Source organism: Dioscorea cayenensis, chromosome 3 (genome assembly GCF_009730915.1).
Source record: "Dioscorea cayenensis subsp. rotundata cultivar TDr96_F1 chromosome 3, TDr96_F1_v2_PseudoChromosome.rev07_lg8_w22 25.fasta, whole genome shotgun sequence".
Lineage (NCBI taxonomy): Eukaryota > Viridiplantae > Streptophyta > Magnoliopsida > Dioscoreales > Dioscoreaceae > Dioscorea > Dioscorea cayenensis.
The window spans coordinates 349,305-373,855 of record NC_052473.1 but is presented as its reverse complement, the minus strand read 5'-3'; the positions used below and the strand labels follow the sequence as shown (position 1 = coordinate 373,855).

The window sequence follows — 24,551 nt, the reverse complement described above, 5'->3', positions numbered from 1 at the left end:
TTCACTATTTTGTAGTTAAGTAACATCTTAATGTAAGCTTATATCAAATATAGATACTGGAGGCACACAAGGAACTTCTTAGTAGTATTTGTTGAATAAGAATATTTATGATACAAACTTTATATATAATTAGCAAAGCTTTGGTGGACGTTAGGATGAGAGCAACAACTAACAAGTTATTAATCAAGTAGGTATCACCCATTTAGGATGCAAAGTTTAATTAACAAGAAAAGCAGTCGCTCACCTCACCAACCTAATTAAACAGAAAAAAATATATATATATATTGTTATTCTCTTGTGTAAATTAAAATAAAACCTAATAAAATTAACAAGACAATCCACCTGCTACACAACAACTCAAAGAAAAGGAAAAAAAGGAGAAAGCGTCAAAGCTAGACTTGTAGAAAAGATGAACAAACAATTAAATAGAAACAAAAGAAAGATTAACACAAAGCCCCAGAAGAAACAGAGCATGGGATTCCAGAAGTGGATGATCACAAGAGTGCTGGCATTCCCAAAGCTTTTAGAATAAGGACAACCCATGCGTTGTTGCATCCACTGATGCTCGCTCACTCAGCACTGTCCCCCCTAACCATCTTCCTCAATACCCAAACAAACAAACAAACACACACACCAACACAGTGATAACCTAAACTTTTTCCAAAGTTTCCACCAGAATGAAACATCTTTTGACAAACAATTTCCAGTACAAAAGATTAGTCTACATGTGAAAGTCCACATATTAACAGACAAAGATCATAAAAGGGGGACTTTTGTTTCATGAACCCGATGAGCTTCTGCAATACCCTCCAGTACCTCAGGCAAGAAGGATTCAGGTGTATTGCTCTAAGAAGCCATTTCTCTGAGCTTTGAGATAATTCTACATTGGAATTTTGGTTGGATCCTTTGTTAGGTTGTCTTGCAAGTAAGCTCATTTGAAAATACAATTCAGCGGGTCTCATTTCTGTACAAGGGACCCCAATCTAGTTAGTTAGATTTCAATCAATCAAGAAAATTCAAAAGAAAGAATATGATTTTGTTTTGGAATTTCAAACCTGGTGGCCAAGAGAACCACTCGAGACGAAGGTTGCTTTCCCATTTTGTTCTAGCACCCAAGCTTGCCTCAGCTTGAGCCAATAATGCTGATATAATGGGCAATGGCACAGGTGCATTCTCCTGAGCCTTGGTCAGGCTGGCTGCAGCACGCAATAAGAATTGAGAACCTGACTGCTGCCTGGCAAGCTCCATACACACAGCCCCTGTCAAAATAACAACCTTGACCATGAATGTTTAAGTAATTGACAACCACCAAATAGTCTGAAGAATACTAATTTTGCTAATTGTGCTTGTGATAATAATTAGTAATGGACGAGACCCAGTGAAAGGACAGCCTGAACTGTAAACTCTTTTTAAGAGCAATCTAAAACATGGTCATAATAAGTCAACAGAATAGCAAATCCAATATATAAATGTGTGACCTGTCAACATTTTGAGAAATACCAGGCGTGCAGAACAACTTTATATGAAGACAGCGTTAGTATCAGCCTGCTAATGCCTACAGTGTAGTATATGTAGAAGGTGTGCGTGCTGATTATTTGCATGTCTGCCATTATATGCTAAAAAAACTACAGTTCCAGAAAAACATGAGGACAAGGTAAATACCATGAAAAAGTAGAAGGCAACTGTCTGCATTTTCCTCTGCACAGACCCCCATCAGAGTTTCTTCAGCATGAAAAACATCTTGATCATGTACAGAGCACTGAGCGCACACTAAATTGAATGTAGCTCCCCAAATGCTTTTGGAATTCATTTTCAGTGCTAAGCATGACTGGAAATTTATGTCGACTGCACTAGAATTCTCCTGCAATTTGTATCTTGACTCAAGATATTTGAGGGATATCCATCCAATCAGATTTGCTGTCTTCAGCTGCAAACATATCATGTATTCATTCTTGACATTCAGCAAATCATCTTGTGCTGCATAGGCACGACATAATTGCAAGTGTGCGAAAAAGAGATCACTGTTAGAAGGGGCAAGCGCTATTGCAGTTTTCAGTCCGATTGAAACAGCCAATATGGTCTCCACATTGCAAACTGATCTCTGATGCACAGAGCAGAAGTAAAAACTTTTGATACCGGCATTGCTCACTTTCCTTCAAATAGATTTCTTGGGATAAAGCAGCAACTAATAATCGTTTTAAGGTGGTGCAAAGATATTGAGGGAACTTTTCTTCACGAGCTTTCTGATAAATGTTCAGTATAAGAAGATAGCGTGCTTTATAGTTCCACGGCTCTTGATGCAACCATCTACCCACAATAAAAGCAACTGTCATTCTATCTAACATAAGAACCTATGATCAACTATATTAAGAAGAGTAAATATACTTTTGCAGATGTTGTACTGTCATTGTTCCTTGCATAAGCTGGTCTTTGCATGTGGAGAAGGAGAACTTCGGACATGTGGCACCACCGGCATAGCAAGCAACTCTGACAGCACCATGAATCTCAAAAGCTGATTTGAGGCCATTGTTGACATGATCCCTGGTTGCTGCAAGAGAACATTTTATGGCTCTCTCAGAAGCCATCCAGTCTTCTTTGGATAGTAGAAGTGAACTGAGTTGGTTTCTGACATAAAAAAAATAAACAGTAAGCAATCAGAAAAGGATTGAAGACAAAATGGAGAACAAAGTTTCAATTTCAGAAGATGATGCTTCATCATGAATCAGGCCAACAGATACAGATGATTTTAAAAGCAAAAAGTCATTCTACCAGTGTGTTTTGCATATATTCCAGACTATTCAGCAATGTATTTTCTTGATCTTGAAAGTAGCACCTTAGGGCTTGACATTGAAACCATGAGGACGACAACTGCAACAATTGTTTCTAAAACAAGTATAACGTAGAAGAGCTAACGTGATCATCGAACAAACAAAAAACTAGCTAATACATAAATATTTATCACATGGTCGGAGTCTTCCTCAACAGAGTAAACAGTAAAACAGAAACTAAACGTCCATGATAAGCCCTAGAAATCTTAAAACAGAGTTTGTTTTGGGCTGAAAATACTTTAACAGAGCAAGAGCAGACTCACAAAGTATCAATAACTCAGCATAACATATTCCAGTTATTATATAAACCTCCCAAAACCCACATCATTTGCAACCACAAGCATTTCAAGGTTAATTGGACAAAAAAATGACTTGGGATTAAAATTATCACTTTTAATCTACAGATGATAAGAATACATCAAATGGAGCACCTTATCAAACTGCTGGATGGATAGACATGAAGAACATTCCTCAAGTATTTCAAACCATTTTCAATCTCCAGAATCTGCCCATTAGTCATCTGACACGCATGCACAAAAAAAGGGGAAAAACAAAAAGAAACAAAAATATTTATTATTTTCCATATTTTGGGAATATAAAAAAGAACGGTTCTATGGTAAAAATCTGAAAGATAACATTGGGTGCACTTGTCATACCATTTTGCTGATAGCAACTATAGAATGCAATTCAGTGGCTGCATCATGTGATTTAACAGTTTGAAGAAGACTTGAAAGAAGCATTTGAAGTTGACTATTTGGGTCTAAAGCAGTCAACGTGGCCACAATAAAACCCATTCTTTTGTTTCGCAATAGTTCCTTTGGGAGTTTTTGTATTACCGCAGAAACAGAATGCTGCCCTGAGATGAAGTAAATCAATTTGCATACCAGCCCAAGGGCTGCAACAGCATATCTCCGTTCCATGGTTGGTACATTACTTATCAAAGTACGTGCCAACACAAGGGCTTCGTCATTTCTTCCAAGTTGCCATAGTGCAAAAGCATATATTTGAAAACCCTCAGCATTAAAAGTGCCTGAGATATTGATAAGAAAGCACCTTTAGAAAAGATAAGTACAAAGTAAATATTATGACATCATGTGAAGGAAGCAGATTCACCACTGGATACCCCAATCATTACTATCTGGCACATAATTCTCATATGGTTTCAAAAATAAATTGTTTTAGTTATGCATGTATTGTCCATACCATTTATCCTCAAAGCTTCACATTCTCGAACAGCATCATTTGCATGCCCTGCCTGTGCTGAAACTAAGTTATTAACAGCAACAATGAATTTCCCCTCGAAAGAAAAAAGATAAATTATTATGAGTGGCCGATGCATGGTTTCACCTGACAAAGAGATCTGGCAAGATTAATTGACACATCAGTTAAACAGGATTTAAAAGCTGGATCAGCATTGCGCATTGTGTTCAAGGCCCATCGTGCACACTTATAAGCACCTGTTGCTAAGTCATAATCCCGCCGTGCTTCATATACAAGACCCTTTAAATTATGTGACTCAGCATAAAATGGTGCACGCTGAGCAGCCTGTCTTACAGCAACAAATACCTTCACAGCAAACACGCCTTAGTAGAAAAACAAGTTTCTTTCTTTTTTTAATAAGAAAGAAGAAAAACATGTCAAATCCTTAAATACTGCAAGCCAGTCTCTCCATTTAGGGGTTAAAGAAACTAATACGTTTTATTAGTTTAAAGATCTATATTGCCAACAGATAATTCTAACTATTGCTAACAAGAATGCTCAATATCATAATTTTACCACATACCAAGAATCGAACTTAGGATCAAGGACCACTAGAGTAAGAGAACATGCCTTTTAAACTCGAATTTACCCCACAAATGAACTAGAGCAATGATAGTTCATGATCTACCTGTGGAGATAATAGCTGACCAGAACTGGCAGCAAGCATTCCAAGACCAACTTGAAATTCTGGAAGCTGCAACAATCAGAACATAAAGCATGAAACAGCCGAGAATAAGGTAGAATAAATGAGCTGAAATTTGACATATTTTTCATGAATCTTCACAAGATCAACATAATCTAAAATAAGGGCAGCATCTGCCACATAGAAAATGCCTTAATTCAATAGTCTAATTTCATGAGCAGTTAGCTAGGATTCTTCCCGAACTGAAGCAAACTACAAATAGCCATTAGCCAATATCTACCGCTTTCAGTAGTTAAAGAGGCCCTCTTTAATACATGAAGAAAATATGCCCACAAAGTCGGGGAGGTGTTCGAATGCTCAGAGTTTGGGGATCCAAATATTTGATATTTGGTTTTTATTTCGACTTCGTTAATTAGAATTCAATAAATATATATATATACACATGTGCAGAAATTTGCCTTCATTGCAGAAATTCAGAGTTAGATATTCACATAAGGGAGTGATTTGAAAAGCTAACTTCTAATAAGTTTGTGAGCACTTTCCTAGGGGATATGAATGGCCATGGTATCCATTTAGCAACATAATAACATAAGGAGAAAGTACATTTAGCGAAGATAGCATATCTTTTATCAGGCAGTTTCAGTCCTAAAATGTGATAACAAGAACCATACCATAGAAAGCTCCCAGAACAGGTATTATCATCAACAAAATAAATTGAGAGAAACAATCACATCATCCAAGATACAATGAAAAACCTCTTTCTCCAATAAGGCTGCAAACTTAAAGAGATGCATACAAGTGCACTGCTATTTTTGAAATAAATTCGATAAGTTTTCATGTTCTGAGCACAAGAAAATACCCAATATAACAACTTACAGAAACCAGGCGTGAAAATTAAGCTTTGCTTACCGGCAGTATCTGAGCAGCCAGCTGACAACTTTCATAGGCCTCAACTACTGAATATTTTCTTTCAGATTGAATTATGTAAAACAAGTTAGAATGACGATCAAACATTTCACAAATAATGATAGGCAAAGGTGGATTTTTGAAGAATGGATGACTAACCCATCAGAAGAGTCAACAGACATGCCAGCCCATGGTAAAGCAAGTGATGGGTCTATGCTTCTAGCATGATCAAATGCTTGTCGAGCCAATTTCTTATCCCCTAATATTCTGTAAAGCTGCAACACAACCAAATCAAACATATATGCATTTAAAAAAGGACAAAAGACTTCGACACTACCTTTCCAAGGAAAGCCCATGCAGCAGATTGGGATCCATCTAACTGTAACCCTCTGATAAGAGCATGTTGCTTTAATGGATAACTGTGTGATACACATCCTAGGATAATCCAGAACTCACTATTTGCTCCTTCAAGCATCAACCCACCCAGAGACATTTTCTCAGGTAGATGCCTGACAAATGCAAGATTCAACAAAATCCAGTTTCAGCGACAAACATAAAAAAATTTTGGTTTAACTGTGCTAAAAGACTGATTTTACCAAACATCTGTGTCAGCAGTGAAACTTTCTTCAAGGGAACCAATGAGATCCAAAGCAATAGAAATGTCAGTGTATACATTTGCCTGCCATGGCACCAAGTGTAAAGCTCGTTGATATGATTTCCTAGCACTGACTGCAGCCAAGTGGCATGTCTTTTTCCAGTCACTGATTGAAGAGCTAAAGATTTCCTCATTCATTTCGTGGCAAATTCTTTCACCTTCCCATGGAAAGCACTTTGCGTATGCAATCTGATTGGTAAATAAATTCACATAAAAAGATCAGCAACTAACTCAATGGCGATCTGATGGGCCTCTAAGAAAATAAATCAATTGTTTGTTTTCCGAAAAATTGCTGATATCTCATAGAAGAGTGGATTACAGAATCTAGGATACAGGCCCTTTTTTTTTGGGGTGATACAGTATTTTCAATCATTAGCAAGGTATATTTTAAATCTGCATATTAGAAAAGAAATACATGAAGCACTAAGTTTTGTCTAGAAATTGCAGAATCATCCCCTACGTGCTAGATACAAACTCTCCTAAAAGAAAAGGTCCTGAATTTATATCTAGAGCAATATGGCCAGGCATCAACACCCTACAAGAATTTTTTTTGTAAATAAGATTGAATGAAACAAATAAATAGTGAAATTCAAAAAGTATCACTTAACAAATGACTCGCATTCAACTTTCCAAATATAAAAAAGAAAATGAGAAAGACAGATATCACCAGATAAATTACATAGATAGATAAAGAACGAGAGAATGGTGTCACAATAGTCAATAAAATCGAACATCGATGGCAGCATGAATACTTCTATTTGTACTGCAAAGCTTGGCTAGAAAATATATAATAAACTCCATTACCAGGAGGTACCTTGATGTCCCCATGCAACTTCCAAGCAGAAAATATGTTTCCTGTCAAACGAGTCCCAGCTTCCACCACAGTCGATGCTTCCTGCATTCATAATAACCGCCTTTGATAAAATACAGTGTAGACTGTTATGTTGGAAAATGATGGAGAAAAGTGTGAATTTGCGATCATGTCAAGAACCAACCTCCAATAGCACAGCTCCCCACCCAAATGCTCCAGAGTTTACACAATCCTTTGACAATCCAAGCAGCCCAGACGCAAGGCCTAGTTGTGCAGATATATCATGTGGAGCTATATCCAAAGCATAGCGAAATTGTTCAACTCCCTATGAACAATTGATGAATTAGAATAGAATTTTGTTTTTCATCTTATGGCATTATTCAATTAATTTTTATATAATCAAGGTACACATCTACTGACATCCAGAATAAGAAGAAAATCAGATCAAAGGCTTCATATTTACGCACACATGTTAAAGGAGGTATGAAACATATCGTAATTTTGCACAATTAATAGAAATCAGTACACAAAGTACTTTAATGTAAATGACTAATGGCCATTTGTTTTGCCTGATAAGTCCATTGTGCTCAAAAGACAAAATATGCATCACAAGCAAAAATAAACAGGCATTGGATACATGCTCTCATGTCATGACAAATAACAAACCAGATAACCAACACATCTTCAAGAATCTCAGAAATGACACCATCCATGTAGTTTCCCCTGACAGAAATTATGCGAATCAAAAGTGACATGAACTCTGGAAGTAGGAAGTTCTTACTTTCTTATAAGAGCCAAGCATTAATTGTATGTTCCCACTCTGTATAAATGCAAATATTCTTGAATTCTCCAGCTCAATTGCTCGTCCATAGGACTGCCATAGGAAACAATTTTCATATTCATCATTGGGCCAAAAAAGCATGAGGAAAAATTAGGACCACCAGTCTTATGGCCCAATCCTTAAAACTTAAATTGTAAATCCTTTTTTATGTACTAAATATGGATGCTAATCAAATTAATGTAAGCTACCATTAATTGTAAATGTAAAAAACAAAAAATTCTGATCATCTAAACCTTTTATTAATTAAATCAGAATAAGGAAAAGATTTTAGCTGCAAGAATAAATGCAAATGATATATACAATGGTCACAGTAAAATACCTTTAATGCAGCAGTGAACATCCCCAGATGATGATATGCAAGACCCAGAGCCTGAAGTGCATGAGTTAACATTTCAGAGCAAATAACCTCACAGATAACAATCAAAAGAATAGCAATAACAAAGTACAACATACTTCCCACAAATCTGCACATGTGGGATACCCTCGTATTGCATGCTGAAGATTCTGCACCGCTTCTAACCACTTCTTTTGGTGCACCTGAAAGTATTTATGCACCACATTCAGAAATCAGAATAACATCCTTGTTATGAGATTTCATCAAGGTGAGCTATTCTAGCCCCCCCACCTATATCAAGTCATTTAGCATACTACAGAAAAATGAAGAATCAAGCATAATCAAAGAACACTAATTGCACAAGTTAAGCAATTTAGACTACCATCGTGAAGAGAATGATTAGTAAGAGAAGACCTGCAAGTATCCCAATCGGCGAAATGCCCAGAAAGCTCTTCTGGACTTCTCAGATATCTCCCTACAGGTGGAAACCTCCAAGCTCTCTTTCCCACTCGCATCCAACAAATCACACAATGCTTCCTGGACAAAACCCCACAGTTCGTAAATCACTAGAAAGAACTTCGCTAAAATTCTAGCAAAAGACCACATTTCCGACAGACCCCAGCTTCAAAGTCTTCCGGATCCAGCGACACTGCCCTCTGGTAACACTTGGACGCTCTCTGCACATCCAAAGACACCCGACTATAGTAATGCCCCAGAAGCCGGAAGGAAGCCCCATCGCTAGGATTCAGCTTAGCAGAAGCCAAAAAATGCTCAGCTGCCCTATCCTTCAACTCCTTGGATTCATCCCCTCCAGCTTCTTCCCCCTTTCTCCAGAACAACAACCCCTAAAACCAGAAAACCAAAAACAAACGAAAACCTTGAAAATTAGTAATAAAAAGCAAAGCAAACAGAAAAGAGATTGATCTTACAAGATTGAAGTGATTGGAGGGATTGCTGGGATCAGAATCAAGGGCTTCCTGCAAGCTCTTCAAAGGATCTTCGATTCCCTGCGAGGAGACAAGAGATTTGGATCGTATTAGAGGAAGAGAAAGCTATAGAGCAAAGAAGCGAAGAGAGATTGGGGATTAGGATGGAGAAAAGCACCATGGGCGAGTATGGAATCAGAGAAAAACGCTGCCTTTTGAGGATGGATGGAAGGAGGGAACTTTTTATTTTAGAGAGTGAGAGAGGGGGCTAGACTGCTAGTGCTAATGCTTTCGAGGTTGCCGTTGGATTTGGCGCTATTCTTCTCCATCCAACCGTCCGATTGAAATAAATAAATAAATAAATAAATTATAAAGGTTATTTTACATAATATAAATAAATAAATATTTTTTAATATTGTCAACTTTGCAATGACCAAAAGCTCCCTCTCCCTCTTACAGTACTCTTTTGTATTACTATAAAATTCTTTTCTTTTTGTTACCTAATTTCCTTCACAATTTAAAAATCAAAAAATTTGAATTTTGCCCGTGATTTGTCAATATCTTTAAATAAATCAAATAAGTTTTATTTAAAATATTTATATTTTATACTTAATTGTATATTTTATACTGAAATATTAGAATTTTTACTACATATTTATGAGATACATATATATATTACAACTAAAGACTTATTAAAGTCCTTGTTCCATAAGGAAGAATAACACCGATATTGTAAAAATTTCTTTTTGGAATAGAAAGTTTTGCATATACACACATATATATATTTATAACGGTGCATGATTGTCAAATAGTGCATGTATCCCTTAAAATGCATATTTATTTGTATCTCTCAGCAAAATAGAAATATTTTTATACAACAATATGCATTATTATAAGAAGATAAACATATATATATATATATACATGCAAATTCCCTTTGCAAACAATCTTCTCTATTGAATCTCTGTCCGTCCAGAAAAACATAATCAAAGACAAGAAGAAAAACCCATCTTCTATGTTTCATGCTGCTCTAAAAATATTTCACGTGATTTGACCAATATGCAGAAGTAGAAGATTCAACCAATACAACGTACATAAGAAAAACCAAACAAAAACAAAAAGAGAAAAAGAAAAGTTCCACAACATTAAAAAAAAAAATGACTGCTCATTAAGACAAAAACAATATATGCAAACAAAACCACTGTGAAAACAGACAAGAAAGAAGCATTGAACATGAAGAAGAACAGTGTCAGTACAACTAGTGAAAACCTATGTGGACATACAACAAGCAGACTTTGCTGCACCCGGTGGCTCTTGACCGGGGACGACAATCTTTGTTCCCTTCAGTAGGCTTGAGCTTCCTACAGATTCCGGCTCGTCATTGGCCACGAGGGATTTCTTGCTGACAATTCGGTATATCTCTGTAAGGACTGTAAGGAAAGCGGATTCAACATTAGTGGATTCTAGAGCAGAGGTCTCCATGAAGAAGAGGTTTTCACGTTGCGCAAATTCCTTTGCATCTTCAGTAGGGACTGCTCGGAGAGTTCCAAGATCGCACTTGTTACCAACAAGCATGATCACGATGTTCTTGTCAGCATGCCCCCGCAATTCTTCTAGCCACCTTGTGATGTGATCAAAGGATTGACGCTTGGTTATGTCGTACACTAGCATTGCTCCTACTGCTCCTCTGTAATATGCACTTGTCACAGCCCTATACCTGAAATCACAAATCACAATTCACTCTCCATCAATTTTGTTGCAATCGAAAGCCAAATTCCAAGGTGAGAAACAACATTACAAAACACAGTTGAGCTGCCTGAACACTCAGTATTGCTTTACACCAGAAATGAAAAACAAAGAATTATGGTTGCCAAAGAAAACAAAATCTAAACATGAGATGAAGGTGATGCGTGAAAACTAAGACAAATTTTTATAATCCTCTAAGGTCACAATTATGTCGAAGGTTTAAATACTCTGAAGTTCAATGATCAATTACGCACTAATTGCCATATCAAATGTCCAGTACCAAAGAAATAGCTCCAGTCATCTTCATGCCACTTTCTTTAAATTTAAGGAATTATGCAGAAAACATGTAATCCTGTTTTCCTGTCTATATTACTTATAGGCTTCTCATGTATTTGAATTTTGAACTCTATAAATTATTAAAGGAATTCTCTATTCATAAATAAAAAAGCAAAACACGACAATGATAAGAAGGATATTCATTGAGATGCTTCGCTGATAGCCTTGACACAATCAAGAATGTTATTTCTTGTATACCATTTTCAAATGTTATTTCCCTATACATGTTATACAGGGGGGATATCAGAACATCTAGAAGGGTGTCTTGTTTGGCACTTAAACTAGAACAAGAAGAATCAAGTGGTCCATACTTCCAAAAACCTAAACAGCATATAAAATATTATCCATCTGAACCACTTCATAGTTTTGTCCAAAAAAAACTTCTGAACCTGCATCAGTTGTCATTAATGCCTGCTGCGCTCAGCATTGATATACATGTGCCCGCTGCGAAACAACAATTGGCACGCGCATTCCAGCATAAGAAAAGCAACTGATAAAGCAACATTCTATGTGAATGATCATTATTGTTTAGGGAGAAAATGGAAAAGTTACTAACTTACTATTGTTGTATCATTCACAGTTTCTTGTAACCAAAAAAAAAAAGAAAAAACAAAATCCAAAGTATTAAGGTTTTATACGACAAAAGTTAGCATCAGAAAATTTAAAAGATTGCATAAACCTCAGAGGAACCTCTGAAAGCTGGTTGGCAGATAGGAAGAGAGAATTGCTTTTGGAAAAACTCAATGCTGCTCTTAATGACAAGCGAGGCAAATCTTTACAGTGTCAATGACAATAAGAAATATTTGCACTAGGACATTTAAGTGCTTGAGCTAAATATTCATCTCACAAATGCTTCAATTCAAAAACAAATTTCCAACACCAATTAACAAGCCTGATTTGCTTTGTTAAAACTATGCAAATTTGGTAAACTCTGCAGAAACCAGGCGATGCCATCCAGTAAAGCTCATCTAAACCAACAAGTAATATGAAACTAATAGAGGTCTTTTAAGGGAATACAAACAAGACAAGTAGATAAAAGCAGCTCAACAATCAGAATGGATAGCAAGTATAACAAACATGAAGATTGAAATCAAGACAGTAAGGTAGCATCAATCCTGTATAGTCATTCCCTATGTCCCGAGCAAGTTACTCTCCATAGAAAGGTTAGCCATGAAAACAAAGCATGTTTCTACTACATCAAAAGGGATACATTTAAATGGAGAAGAAATAAAATAGCTCCTTAATTCAACTATTAGCTCAGAGACTTCAAACAAACGCTAAAAAGTTCCAATTTTTTTCTAATTTTCCCTCCCATTCGCTAACCCAATCATCGGATCATCATTGGAAATCACTAAGATTACCATTTAATTCATCAAAATTTTACCAAAACACGCCAAACTAATCCAGAAAAATTCCTCCATTAATCCGATCCTCATAATAACAGACAAAAAAAAATCCGATCTTTCCAAGCTCCCAAACTCCAAACTCCCGATCCTCACAAACTCTAATCAAAGACTGACCTAAATAAATCAAAACATAAGAGCTAGATAAATCAACAACGAATAGGAAACTCGCTCACCGCTCCTGGCCGGCCGTGTCCCAGATCTGAGCCTTGACGGTCTTGTGATCGATGGCAAGGGTTCTGGTCTGGAACTCTACCCCTATGGTGGCCTTGGAATCGAGGCTGAACTCGTCACGCGAGAACCTCGCCAGCAACTGCGACTTTCCCACGGCCGAGTCTCCGATGAGCACCACCTTGAAGACGTAGTCAATCCTCTGGTTCAGCTCCGCGTATGAGTTCGCCATGATCCCCTTTATTCTCTCCGCGGAGCTCTCTTCCTCCACTGAATCCAAGCACGAAGCTCTCTCTCTCTCTCTCTCTCTCTCTCTCTCTCTGTTAAAGAGTTGGAGAAATGGAGGTTCTCAAGGTGACCAGATCCCGAGGCACAGTCAGTTCGCAATATGCATGCCTTGAATTTTCTACATAAAATTTATCCGCTTATGTTGTTTTAAGCTAAATTACCATTTTAACTCTGTTCTAAATTTTATATTTTAATTTTTCATCACCATTCGATTTAAATTGATTTTTTTCATATGACTTTATTATAGCCGCCTATGTGGCATTAAATAAAGGTAAATCATAAAAGTAAATTACTAACCCCTTTTAATTATTTTAAATATAAAGTAATAAATCAAATTTTATTAATGATGGGAAACTTCTATCAACTATCATTCAAAGCATAATTTAAACATATTTTATGGAATTTTATTAAACAAAATAATAATGATATGTATATATATATAATTTATCTTTTACTGTCTTTGACCATCTACTAATTTTGTCATATTTGATTCATTAGAAGCTGCCAAAATAAAATTTCTCAAAACAAGGCTATAATATTTAAAAAATAAATTAAGAGCCAATTAATCCACGAGGTGCCCACGCGGTCACGCTTGGTATCCCACGAATCGATGCACCATCCGGTGGTGACAACCATTTCCAGTTAATTTATAAATATAAATATAAACATAATACAACAATAACCTTTTTCACTTGTTCCGACAAAAACCCGGAATAAAATTTATATTTTTATAAAATAAACCTTTGTATTTCAGTTAATTAATACTAGTAGAAATAATTTTAAAAAAATACTAAACTATTATTTTTTTTCAAAATTAATTACTAAATATGTTTATTTAAATTAGGGATTGGCACGGGAGGGGGCGGGGACGGGAGTATCTCTCCACTCACTCCTCCATCTCGGGGATTTCCTGTCCCCTCCCCAGTTAGGGAATCAGGGAGGAGGAAGCCCCCACTCCCTCCCTATAGGGATCTCCACAGTGGTGGGGATCCCTGCTCTGGCCACCCAACACAATTTTTTTAAAAAATAAATCCACTAATCTAATATTTAAATTCATAAATTTAGAATCTTAGATACTAATTAAGACCATCTTTATTAATAACAAATATGATATTATATTATATATTTTTTTAATTTTTATTTTAACACATTTCTTAAAAAAAAAATCCAATAATCTAAAGAAAAAAATCCATAAAATTAGGTATTAATTAAGACCTAGAGCTGAAAGATCACTCCCCGCTCTCGCCCCACTACGGTAACCGGGAAATTTATTCCCCTACCCCCGTCCCCGCGGGGGAGAAAATTAGGGCGGATCCCCGTGCGGAATGGTGACTCCCCCATGCCCATCCCTAATCTAAATAACTAACTTGATTTAAAAATAAATAAATTGATAAAAACATACCGGTCGGTGACGATAAACTCAAAAGTTCGAGTTCGAAACCCATTAGCCTAATTTTCACAGCAAACCCCCTCGACCTTCTTAAAATTATATTTTCTCCCGCCACGCTGAGATCGAGGTCCAGATCGCTGATCGCCATTACTGACTCATGGAGCTCTCCGTCGTCAACCTTGCCCCCTACCTCGCGATCCGCGATCAAGGTGGATGCCGGAGGGAAGAGGAGAAGGAGCAGATGGCGGCACTGTGCGCCGCCGTGAGCAGGAGTTTGCGGGAAACCGGGGCGCTTTTGGTGAAGGATCCTCGATGCTCGGCTGAGGACAACGATCGCTTCATTGACATGATGGAAAGGTATTTTGAGTGCCCTGATTCTTTCAAACGCCTCCAAGAGCGGCCTCATCTCCATTATCAGGTTTTTTTTTTACTCCCCTTTGCTACTTTCTTGTTATTTTCATGAATCTGTTTCAGTTTTGGTTCAAATCTCTGTCCGAATAACGGAATTAGGTTAGTTTTATTTAAATTTTTTTATGTATTTATGGTGGTGTTGGTTGCAGATAAGTCTTGGATTCAGTTTGTTTTGGGATTAGCAGCGATTGTTCTGATTTCTGATATTGTGGCATGATTTATGTTATTTATTACTCTTTTCTTTATACCTAAAGCAATGATATTTCCTTCCTTGTTTTTTTTTTCTCTAGAAGTGAAAACCCATCAATTAAAGCTCTTATGAGTGTTTGTCATATGAATTTGTTGAGGGGTTTTTGTTATCTATGAATTGAGGTTCTTGTGAGTGATTTCATTTCATGAATTTTTTTTTTTTTAAAAGATTTGTTTGGTATGCTGAACTTTCGCATTTTCAGGCTAGAGAATAATGGTTCTCATGCATTGCGTGTCTCAAGTGAAAATGAGAACCGTAGAATTGTTCAAAATGCTAGGTTTTGCGTAAATCATTGGAAGACTGATATAATCACTTCATTTGCTGAAAATGACTCGAAAGATGTTTGCTTTTGTATAAATCATTACAAGATTTAAATATTTTATCTCAGTTTGTCTTCAATAGGAGAAGTTTCTTCTTCTTTGCCCTATATAGTGATTAATCTTTGGAGACATGGATATGACCTCTTTTTTTTTGTTCGACTTTTGGTTGAATGGGTAAAGCAGGTTGGTGTGACACCTGAAGGTGTGGAGGTACCACGCAGTCTAGTGGATGAGGATATGAAAGAAAAACTATCGAAGATGCCGGAAGTGTTTCAGCCGTCAACCCCTGAAGGGCCTGATCCCAAATGGCGATACATGTGGAGAGTTGGCCCCCGTCCATCAAATACTCGCTTTCAGGTGGTGAATTTTCTGAATTCAGTCTTAGCAAGATCTCTGTGTAAGCTTCAATGCAAAGCAAGTTTAGATGATTGTTTACTTTGATGTTGTAGGAATTAAATTCTGAGCCTGTAATTCCAGAAGGATTCCCTGATTGGCAGGAGACAATGGACTTGTGGGGGCTTAAAATGATATCTGCAATTGAGGTGAAACTCCTGAGTTTCTTTTTCCTTTCAAAAATACACTGTAGAATTCTTTGTTCTCTGGCACCTGCCCATTGAATTTGAACTTTAGTGCATCATGGCTCATTTGTGGGATAGGTTGTTGCTGAAATGGCTGCTACCGGCTTTGGCTTGCCTAAGGATGCTTTCACCTCTTTGATGAAGCAGGTAAATGTTTTCCTTAAGCGCCTTCTGTATTTCCTTACTCAAGTTAAATAAATGGCAACCGGTGTAGTTTCATCCTTAAAATGATGATTTTTGATAGTTTTGATTGGATAGGTTGGAGTTTGTGCCTGTATCTTGGCCTTTTCCCAAACCTTAAAAAATCAGCTAGTAGTTGCAGGAAATCCATCCCATGTTGAATGTGATGCCAAAAAATCATCATTTAGTTATAAGTGATATGTTCAAATTCTTAAATTTTGTGTAGAAACCCCAATTTCATGATGTGCAGTGCCCTTGCTGCCTCAAAGTCTTCAAAACATGTCCATTGATAGAAAAGAATAAGTTCTGGATCTAATTTGACATTCCAGGCCACTAAGCATTGCAAACTTAGACCGCACAAGAAAAAGCTCTTGTCTCATAGTATTTGATTTAACTCCTATTTGTTGTATAGTACATTACCACTTGAGTCTAAAGAGAAATTTTACTTAGTCTTCTCACGTTCTGAACCATAACTCTTTCCATATCAAACTTAGTTGTCTGAAGTTCTGAACTATGTTGTGAATATTTCTGAAGACAAAAGTAGCTGACATTGTGTGGTGTGGCAATGAGTCTCGAAAGGAGTGTTGATACTCATCTGATTGAATCTTAGCTGTAAATCATCAGAGAGCCAAATCATTGCAGTGCTTATGATTATAATAGAAATATGCCTATTATCACCAAGAACAGAACATAAAATGATACGTTTTTGCTCAAGGATTATAATTGTTTTCAGTTACTCACTGCAAAGATAAACGATACCACATTCATTTTCACATTTAGCTTTTCCAATCATCTATTCTGTCTTGCTTTTGATTACATGTAATGAGTTTATCCCTCGTCTCATATTAAAGGAGAAAAGGGATCAAGTTTCTAAAGATATTTACTGAAATCCTGTAGATGCATCAGTGGTTTAAATCTTTTGGGATACATTATCACTTATATTTTGTTTGATAAAATTTTTCAGGGACCTCACCTTCTTGCTCCAACTGGAAGTGATCTTAAACGTCATGGTGTTGAGGGTAAAGTTTTTGCAGGTTATCACTATGACCTCAATTTCTTAACAATCCATGGTCGGAGCCGATTCCCCGGCCTAAACATCTGGTTAAGGAATGGCCAAAAAGGTCCCAGTTAAAGTCCCAGTTGGTTGTCTTCTCATCCAAACAGGAAAACAGGTGATGATATAGTTAACCTTTTATTTCTAAAAAGGACACAAACTTTTATTTCATCCATGTTAGGAAAATCAAAACATGACAATTTCACATGTTCACAGATAGAATGGCTGACCGGGGGAGAATGTTTAGCTGGAATGCATGAAGTTGTGGTAAATAACCGAACACTAGACGCTATTGAACGAGCTCGTCAGCAAAACCGCAGCTTATGGAGAGTTTCATCAACGGTGAGTTCATCAGCAGCTACATTTTATCCCCAATTCACAAATCTTACATAAATTATTGAAAATTTTGATTGATTGTTTCTTTCATTTCAAGCAGCTTTTTGCTCACATTGCATCAGATGCAACATTGAAACCATTAGGCCATTTTGCTGAATCACCCCTGGCGGTTAATTATCCAACCATGTTAGCTGGGAGAGTTCGTTGAACAAGAACTCTCTGTTATCAATCTCAAGGGCAAGACATCCTCTTCATAGATTCAGATTTATTTTTTTTTTTTTCATCATCTTCTTCTTCTTCTTTCAAGCATAATCAACTTTCAGAAATTTATTTATTTGAAACTTTCCTTGTTGGATTTAATCAATTTATCGCTTATCATATTGATAGTATAAGAATCCAGCACCAAAATGAGTTTTTTTCCCCCCAAAGACTCAACTAGAGATATCATAGTTTCAAGAAAGCACTTTTAACATGGATTAACTAAAAGAAAAGGTTCACAAACCAGTAAGGAACCATTCACAAGACACAAACAAAAGCGCAAACCAAAATACACAAAGATCAAACACTACTCCATCGAGACTACACAAAGATCAGACAGCCTGATCAACAACAACCTAAGCACGCTCACCGCGGATCCGACGAGCAAGCTGGATATCTTTGGGCATGATAGTTACCCGTTTGGCATGAATGGCGCACAGATTAGTATCCTCGAAAAGCCCAACAAGGTACGCCTCTGCCGCCTCTTGCAACGCCGCCACAGCCGAGCTTTGGAACCTCAGATCGGTCTTGAAGTCTTGCGCAATCTCACGCACCAGCCTCTGGAAACGGCAGCTTCCGGATTAGCAACTCAGTGCTCTTCTGGTACTTTCGGATCTCCCTCAGCGCCACAGTTCCCGGCCTGAACCTATGGGGTTTCTTCACGCCGCCTGTTGCCGGCGCTGACTTCCTCGCTGCCTTTGTAGCTAGCTGCTTCCTTGGTGCCTTTCCTCCGGTCGATTTCCTCGCGGTTTGCTTCGTGCGCGCCATTACCACCGAAGAGCGAAGAGAATAGAGATCACAAGAGGGTTTGAAAGCTAGGGTTTTTTAGTGACTTTGGGGACGACGATGAATGTTGTGTTATTTATAGAGAGACAAAGAAAGCGGGGAATTTTGAAATTTTAGGATGGATCTCTTTGAACCGTTGGATCTCTAATATATGAACGATTCAGATTGAGTTTGGAGTTGGTCCTGGATCACGATCCGTGTGCTTTCAGGTGACCAATAGGAAAGCTTTGTGTTTCTTAGTAGAGGATCTGGTGTGTCTGGATCAGCTGTGGAGGTTGAAACAGGGAATTGGCTATTAAACCAATAGTTATTTAGGAAAGAAAAAGTGTATTGTTACAATTAATAGAATAAAAGTAGTTTTTTTTTATGGTTGCCATCTTTCTGATTAAAACTATTACAAAAATAAAAAATAAAAAAAATCCCCCACTATAAAAATCATTTGAAAACTATTACAAAAATAAAAAATAAAAAAATCCCCCACTATAAAAATCATTTGGAAAGAAACACGTAATGTAAGCATGGTGGATTAATTAGTTCAATATCAAATATAACAAAAAGAGTTCATATTGCCTGGTTCTAACTTATCATAAAATGACATATGTAAAAAACTTAATTTTAAGTCTATTAAATTAAAATTTTAAAAAAATATATATCAATCTGTGATCGCAGAAAATCAAAATATTCTCTAATTCTTGAACCAAGCAATATGCACTCTAAAAACCAAAAACATCAATTTTCAATTGAAGAATATATTATAAATATATAATAACATTGAACAATAACTTGTGACAGATTTATTAAGTTAATTTGAAATATATCATATATTAATACATACCTTTATTTTTATATATGAGATAAAAAAATTTCTATCCAATTACCACATTGGTGTAGCATTCATTACAATTTGCAAATCAGAAAGAGATAATTATCAACACCATGAATTGTACATTTGAAATTAATTCATGCAATCAATTCCCATTCCCATACAAACTCTATCTTTCACAGTTCACAGCAACACTGCCAAAATTCTATCTCAAAATTGTATACCAAGGAGAAATTTTTTTCAGTTTGAACACATCACATACACATCTTATGTGATGGAATTATGCTTTGCATAAAACTCGACATCTCAAAACCCGATCTTCAACATAAAATCCCGGCATTACCATGAACTTGACACAAGCAGAAGCTTGTGCTTGTCGATGCTTGTCGCGCAGAACATCTTCCATGTAAAGTGGATCGAAACTTCGGTTTTCCTCCACTCGAAGGATCATCAATGGTGGATTGAATGAGAAAGCCAACAGATGAAGTAACCAAATGCATTTAGCTGAAACAAAGAAGGATTGAAGTAGATGCTCAGGCCACGGCCTAGACCAATCGATTATCGATACAATGCTGCTCATTTTCTGATCACAAAACCGGCTAAAATCTTCACTATAGTACTTGGTTCCCTTCCTCAACACTTCATTCCAACTTAAGTTCCGTAGAGCAACAAAAGCCGAGAAATTCTCAATACGATCTTGATGTGGGTCAAGAACTTTCGGTGTTCCATTCTTCTCGAACACGCAGTTCTCAAAGTCCTGGTACAGAGACTGGTTGACAAGAGCTTCCAAATGATACAACATTGCCTTTGAATGCTTAGAGGCCGAAGTGGTTTTGAGCTCTGAACTAAGTTTTTCGACCAAACTAGTATCTGTTTCTTCTATCAGACTGATGAGAGTTTTGCAGAATTGCTTCACGGAGAGTCTTGCCTCCGATACAATCTGCAAGAACCCTTCGACCATTACTTCAAGACTGACAGGCATGGAATTGTCTCTGCTGTCATTATTAGACTTTGATCGTTTCGATAAATTAGGCCGGTCTAATGTCTGAGTACCCTTTGCCTGCAATGCATGTTTCAAAGCCTTCTTTAGTTCTTCACAATATGCTTCTAAGCTCACGAGTTTCTGCTTGAGTTCTATCAGTGTAGATTTCATGTCTGAAACTTGTGTTAATGCAGCATCCTTGTTTGCATTCGCCTCGAGCAGCTCCTTCTTCAATGAGTCGACCGAAAACATCCCCCAACTCTTTAAAAGTTGTGACACATCTTCAGATTCCATTACATTTGGGGACATCTCCGACTTTGGTTTCCTTCTCCCCTTGGGCAAAAACCATGAGAAAACCAATCCTCGGTTCTTAATATCACTTGAAGGCACTTTCTTAGCATTGTCATTCTTGAGAATCTTTCCATAGGATCCATTTTCACCACTCATATATTCAGGCTTGCACTTGTTACCAGTAGTAACAAGTTTGCGATCATCGGAACCCATTCTCCTACAATTTGGAAGAACATCAGTCCCGGGAGTGTTCTGTGAGAGTGACAAATGACTAATGCACAAGCTTTTATTCGATTTTCGATCTTCTTCTGAACAAGTATGTTGTAGTTGTTCTTCTTCTTCTCTTGGAAAATAACTTTTGTTCAATGCGCCATTATTAGAAAATTCGAGTTCTTGTTCATCCCTCTCTTCTTCTTCTTCCATCCTTATCCCTCTCCAATTTGAAGATTCCTCTCCATAACTCTGGCATCACAACAATTACTACCAAAGTTTCATCTCCACAGAGACCATAAATCAGATTTAACCAGTATTCCAAAAAAAAGTTATATGATGTTCAATATCATCTAATATCAACAAAATAGAAGCAAAAGAACATATTGACAGATCAAAGAGAATAGAAGATCCATTATTAACAATTCTAACAGCAAGAAGAAGAGTTTCTCCAAATCTGAAAACAAAAAATAGAATATCAAACAAAAGTGATCCTTTCAAAACATTATTTGTGAAATGAAATGAACTTGAGAAACTCTAAATTGAAGGCATGAAACAAAAATCACAACTTCCCTACAAACTAAACACAAGATATTTTTTTATTTAAAAATCACAACTTTCCAACAAACTAAATACAAAGGCAGCACCTTTAACAGAGAAGAGACCAGTAGAACAACACACAGAAGTCCACAGAGATAGAGAGAGAAGAGAAAAAAAGAGAACAACAATCCATGAAGAAGAGGCAACAGCTTGATCTAAAAATCAAAACTTTCACAAAAACAACTCACAGGTGTGAAAACTGGATAATCTTCAGCAGAGAGATAGCCAGGAGCTCTTGCAAGAGAAGGGGAAGAACCAGCAAGAAGCCTTGGAACAGTGGGGCTACTAGTGCTGCCATGAAGCAGAGCAGCATGCAAGGCCCTGAGCTCCATGGCTTTGGCCACTGCTGCTTGGACATCTTCCCTGCTGATCTTAGACGCCATTGAAGTGGTTTGCGCTTAGCTTCAAAGAATGCTGTGATTGTCCTCTACTAGTGACCATATAGAGATATAGAAGAAGAAGAAGAAGAAGAAGAAGAGCGTTGGGATTCTGGAAATCTAATGGTATTTTGGGTGATGCTGCTGTCTTTTAGTGCCCAATGGAATGACACAAGCTCACTTGTTAACAATGTACATATATATATATATATCAGAGTGAGTGGAGTGTGGTACACTGTCTCTGTTTGCTTTACTTTATCTTTTTCCTAGATTAAAAAGGAAGGTAGAAAACTATATTTGGTTTGAGAATTTGGAATGGAGTTTAAAGTTGACAAATTTTTACTGTAAATGTGGCACATTTTTACTGAAATGTCTGTATATCTCATTGATTTTTTTTTAAAACAAAAAAAACAAAAAAACTTCATATAGATTTGAAAAAAATCAAAAATTATCATGATGAAAGTTGAAAAAAAATCTATGAACTCAGTACTAATTTGATTTCCTCTTCTATATAGACTCCAGCTCTATCCACATTCCAAGCACACACTTTACTTACACTCATAAAGTGAGACACAAGAGACAGAATTTCTCTCTCTCTGAAAAAATAAAATTTTCAAAAACAGCTCAATGAACAACAATGCACATAATTAGACCAAACTCTCTCAACACACACAATCATTTCTACCACCAGATCATGAGCAAAGAAACACAATCAAAAGCACTAAAGTTTGCAAACATGGAACCCTCATAGAGAAAAAAAAATATATATATATATATATATATATATATGCCTTATTTGAGTGGTTGATTTGGTCCCCAAAAAGAGCTCCCTAAAGTTATAAAGTAAAGGTGGTGAGGAAAGCTCCAATGGCTTCCCAACACCAGACTATGGCCCTCTCTTCTTCTTCTTTTTTTATCTGTTCAAAGTGCATTTAATATTAGTGTTTCTTTATTTTAAAAACTAATTAATTAATTAATTAACTAATTAATTAATACCAGGTTATTATATTATTTTGTAGGGTGGTGGTTGTCGCTTTTTTCATGTTGTTTTTTAGCTTTAAAGTATGTTGAAGTGTCCTTGTTATTCATTCCTTCTTGCATTAGGTGGTGATACCTGAGTATAAAAAAACCAAAATTATAAATATATATACACTAGGGACCTTGAAGAAGTAATTAGGGTTCCTAATTATTTGATCACATGCTGTTAAAATATCTGTCACTGATTAAAACTAAATTGCTTGTTTATGATTGCCTAGCTTAATTTTGGTTAATAAATGAAATTTATCTTTGATTAATCAGGTATCTTATAGTATAATTGTTTATAAATAAACAACTGGAAAAGCAAGGAAATAGACATTGATTCCTCTCATTTCCATGGTTGTGTGTGTGTTTTTATATAAATACAATAAAGACAAAATATAAAAATATAAGCAAAATTAAAAATTAAACATTCAATCATACACTTTCATCTGGCGATACCGCTATCACATTGAGGATCCTATAGCTCCTTGTGTACACAGATGAACTTTTCACCGCTCATACACAGTGAATCCTTATTAAGTTTTGGATGGGATTTAAACACTCAATCTCTTACATTAACTGACACAAAGTGATTAGTTTATCCAATGTTGGGCCACCCAATATTGGTCCATTAGATAATTCTATTTTTTTAAAAAAAATACTCTTATAAATACTGTGCTGCTCTTTATGTGTTTATTTCACACTATCAAATTTTTTTTTCTATATATATATATATATATATATACTTGTGTAAAATTGTAAAAAAAAATTTGTATCATAAATGAGATTGCAAATTTGGCCCCATGTGTTGTTGTGTTAATGTCTACAGTGACAATGGGCAATCACAACAGCGATTGTCCTTGGTCTTTTCTCTTGTCTGTGTTTTGGTATCAAATCAAATCAAATGGAACTTCCCTTATTTTTTTCCCTGTCTTTCTTAAAAATGTAATGAAATTTCCACCTCATGTTATTATTTTTATTAGATTAATTGATATATTATTGTCATTCTTGTTATATTAACCTAGCTTGCAATGTGTCATAATAATAATAATGATAATAACATAATTTGCATTATGTTTCATTTAACAGTTATCGCAAAAGTATAAAGGTTTAAAATATTGAGATTTTGTATATTTTCATGGATATATATATTTGTTTATGGCTTAAAATTGACGCATAAATTTAAAATTCCACAATTTCTCTGTTTAATTTATAAAAATGACAAAAAAATAGTGAAAATTAATTCCAATTCCCACATCTATATCATCCAATTATCTCTACAATAACAGAATATTTCGTTTCTTTTTCCAACTAAACATTAGACTTATATTCATAATTTATCTATATATATACTGAGTTTTATAAGTACCTAATTAGTTCTTTAAAAATTAGAGACATTTAATGACAACATTTAGATTATGATCTAATGATTATTTTTTTATAAAATACATGCATAGCTATTATTAGTTATTATGTGTTGGGATTGTTAAATACAGCAAACATCAACTGTAGACGTTTACAGAACATGGACATCCGC

At 36.1% G+C, this 24,551-nt stretch overlaps 5 protein-coding genes across 5 annotated transcripts; 1 reads left to right on the top strand and 4 right to left on the bottom strand.

Moving 5' to 3' along the window:
- Positions 1-642: 642 nt before the first annotated feature.
- On the bottom strand, positions 643-9,442 carry LOC120252178 (tetratricopeptide repeat protein SKI3). Its single transcript, XM_039260634.1, is given in 23 exon segments — positions 643-964; positions 1,056-1,259; positions 1,663-2,047; positions 2,049-2,307; positions 2,386-2,625; positions 3,260-3,348; positions 3,485-3,858; positions 4,032-4,083; positions 4,176-4,394; positions 4,717-4,782; positions 5,641-5,698; positions 5,797-5,912; positions 5,975-6,146; positions 6,234-6,481; positions 7,107-7,187; positions 7,288-7,428; positions 7,885-7,977; positions 8,264-8,314; positions 8,398-8,481; positions 8,693-8,815; positions 8,896-9,123; positions 9,208-9,285; positions 9,383-9,442. Coding segments are annotated over 23 exon segments (3,612 nt in total). The 5' UTR covers positions 9,386-9,442; the 3' UTR covers positions 643-716.
- A 910-nt stretch (positions 9,443-10,352) lies between these two features.
- LOC120256311 (ras-related protein RGP1) lies at positions 10,353-13,242 on the bottom strand. Its single transcript, XM_039264014.1, has 2 exons — positions 12,866-13,242; positions 10,353-10,921 (listed from the first exon to the last, which is right to left on the bottom strand). Exons 1-2 carry the CDS (start codon positions 13,090-13,092, stop codon positions 10,474-10,476), a joined length of 675 nt encoding a protein of 224 aa, XP_039119948.1. The 5' UTR covers positions 13,093-13,242; the 3' UTR covers positions 10,353-10,473.
- A 1,302-nt stretch (positions 13,243-14,544) lies between these two features.
- Positions 14,545-18,158, top strand: LOC120252889. Its single transcript, XM_039261091.1, is given in 9 exon segments — positions 14,545-14,956; positions 15,703-15,876; positions 15,969-16,061; positions 16,176-16,244; positions 17,242-17,394; positions 17,396-17,449; positions 17,548-17,673; positions 17,768-17,860; positions 17,862-18,158. Coding segments are annotated over 9 exon segments (1,086 nt in total). The 5' UTR covers positions 14,545-14,695; the 3' UTR covers positions 17,925-18,158.
- LOC120252897 (histone H3.2-like) lies at positions 18,118-18,776 on the bottom strand. Its single transcript, XM_039261100.1, is given in 2 exon segments — positions 18,118-18,491; positions 18,493-18,776. Coding segments are annotated over 2 exon segments (411 nt in total). The 5' UTR covers positions 18,694-18,776; the 3' UTR covers positions 18,118-18,281.
- Positions 18,777-19,729: 953 nt separating this feature from the next.
- LOC120256857 (IRK-interacting protein-like) lies at positions 19,730-22,160 on the bottom strand. The gene is made up of 2 exons (XM_039264536.1): positions 21,806-22,160; positions 19,730-21,269 (listed from the first exon to the last, which is right to left on the bottom strand). Exons 1-2 carry the CDS (start codon positions 21,998-22,000, stop codon positions 19,815-19,817), a joined length of 1,650 nt encoding a protein of 549 aa, XP_039120470.1. The 5' UTR covers positions 22,001-22,160; the 3' UTR covers positions 19,730-19,814.
- Between the last annotated feature and the right edge of the window lie 2,391 nt (positions 22,161-24,551).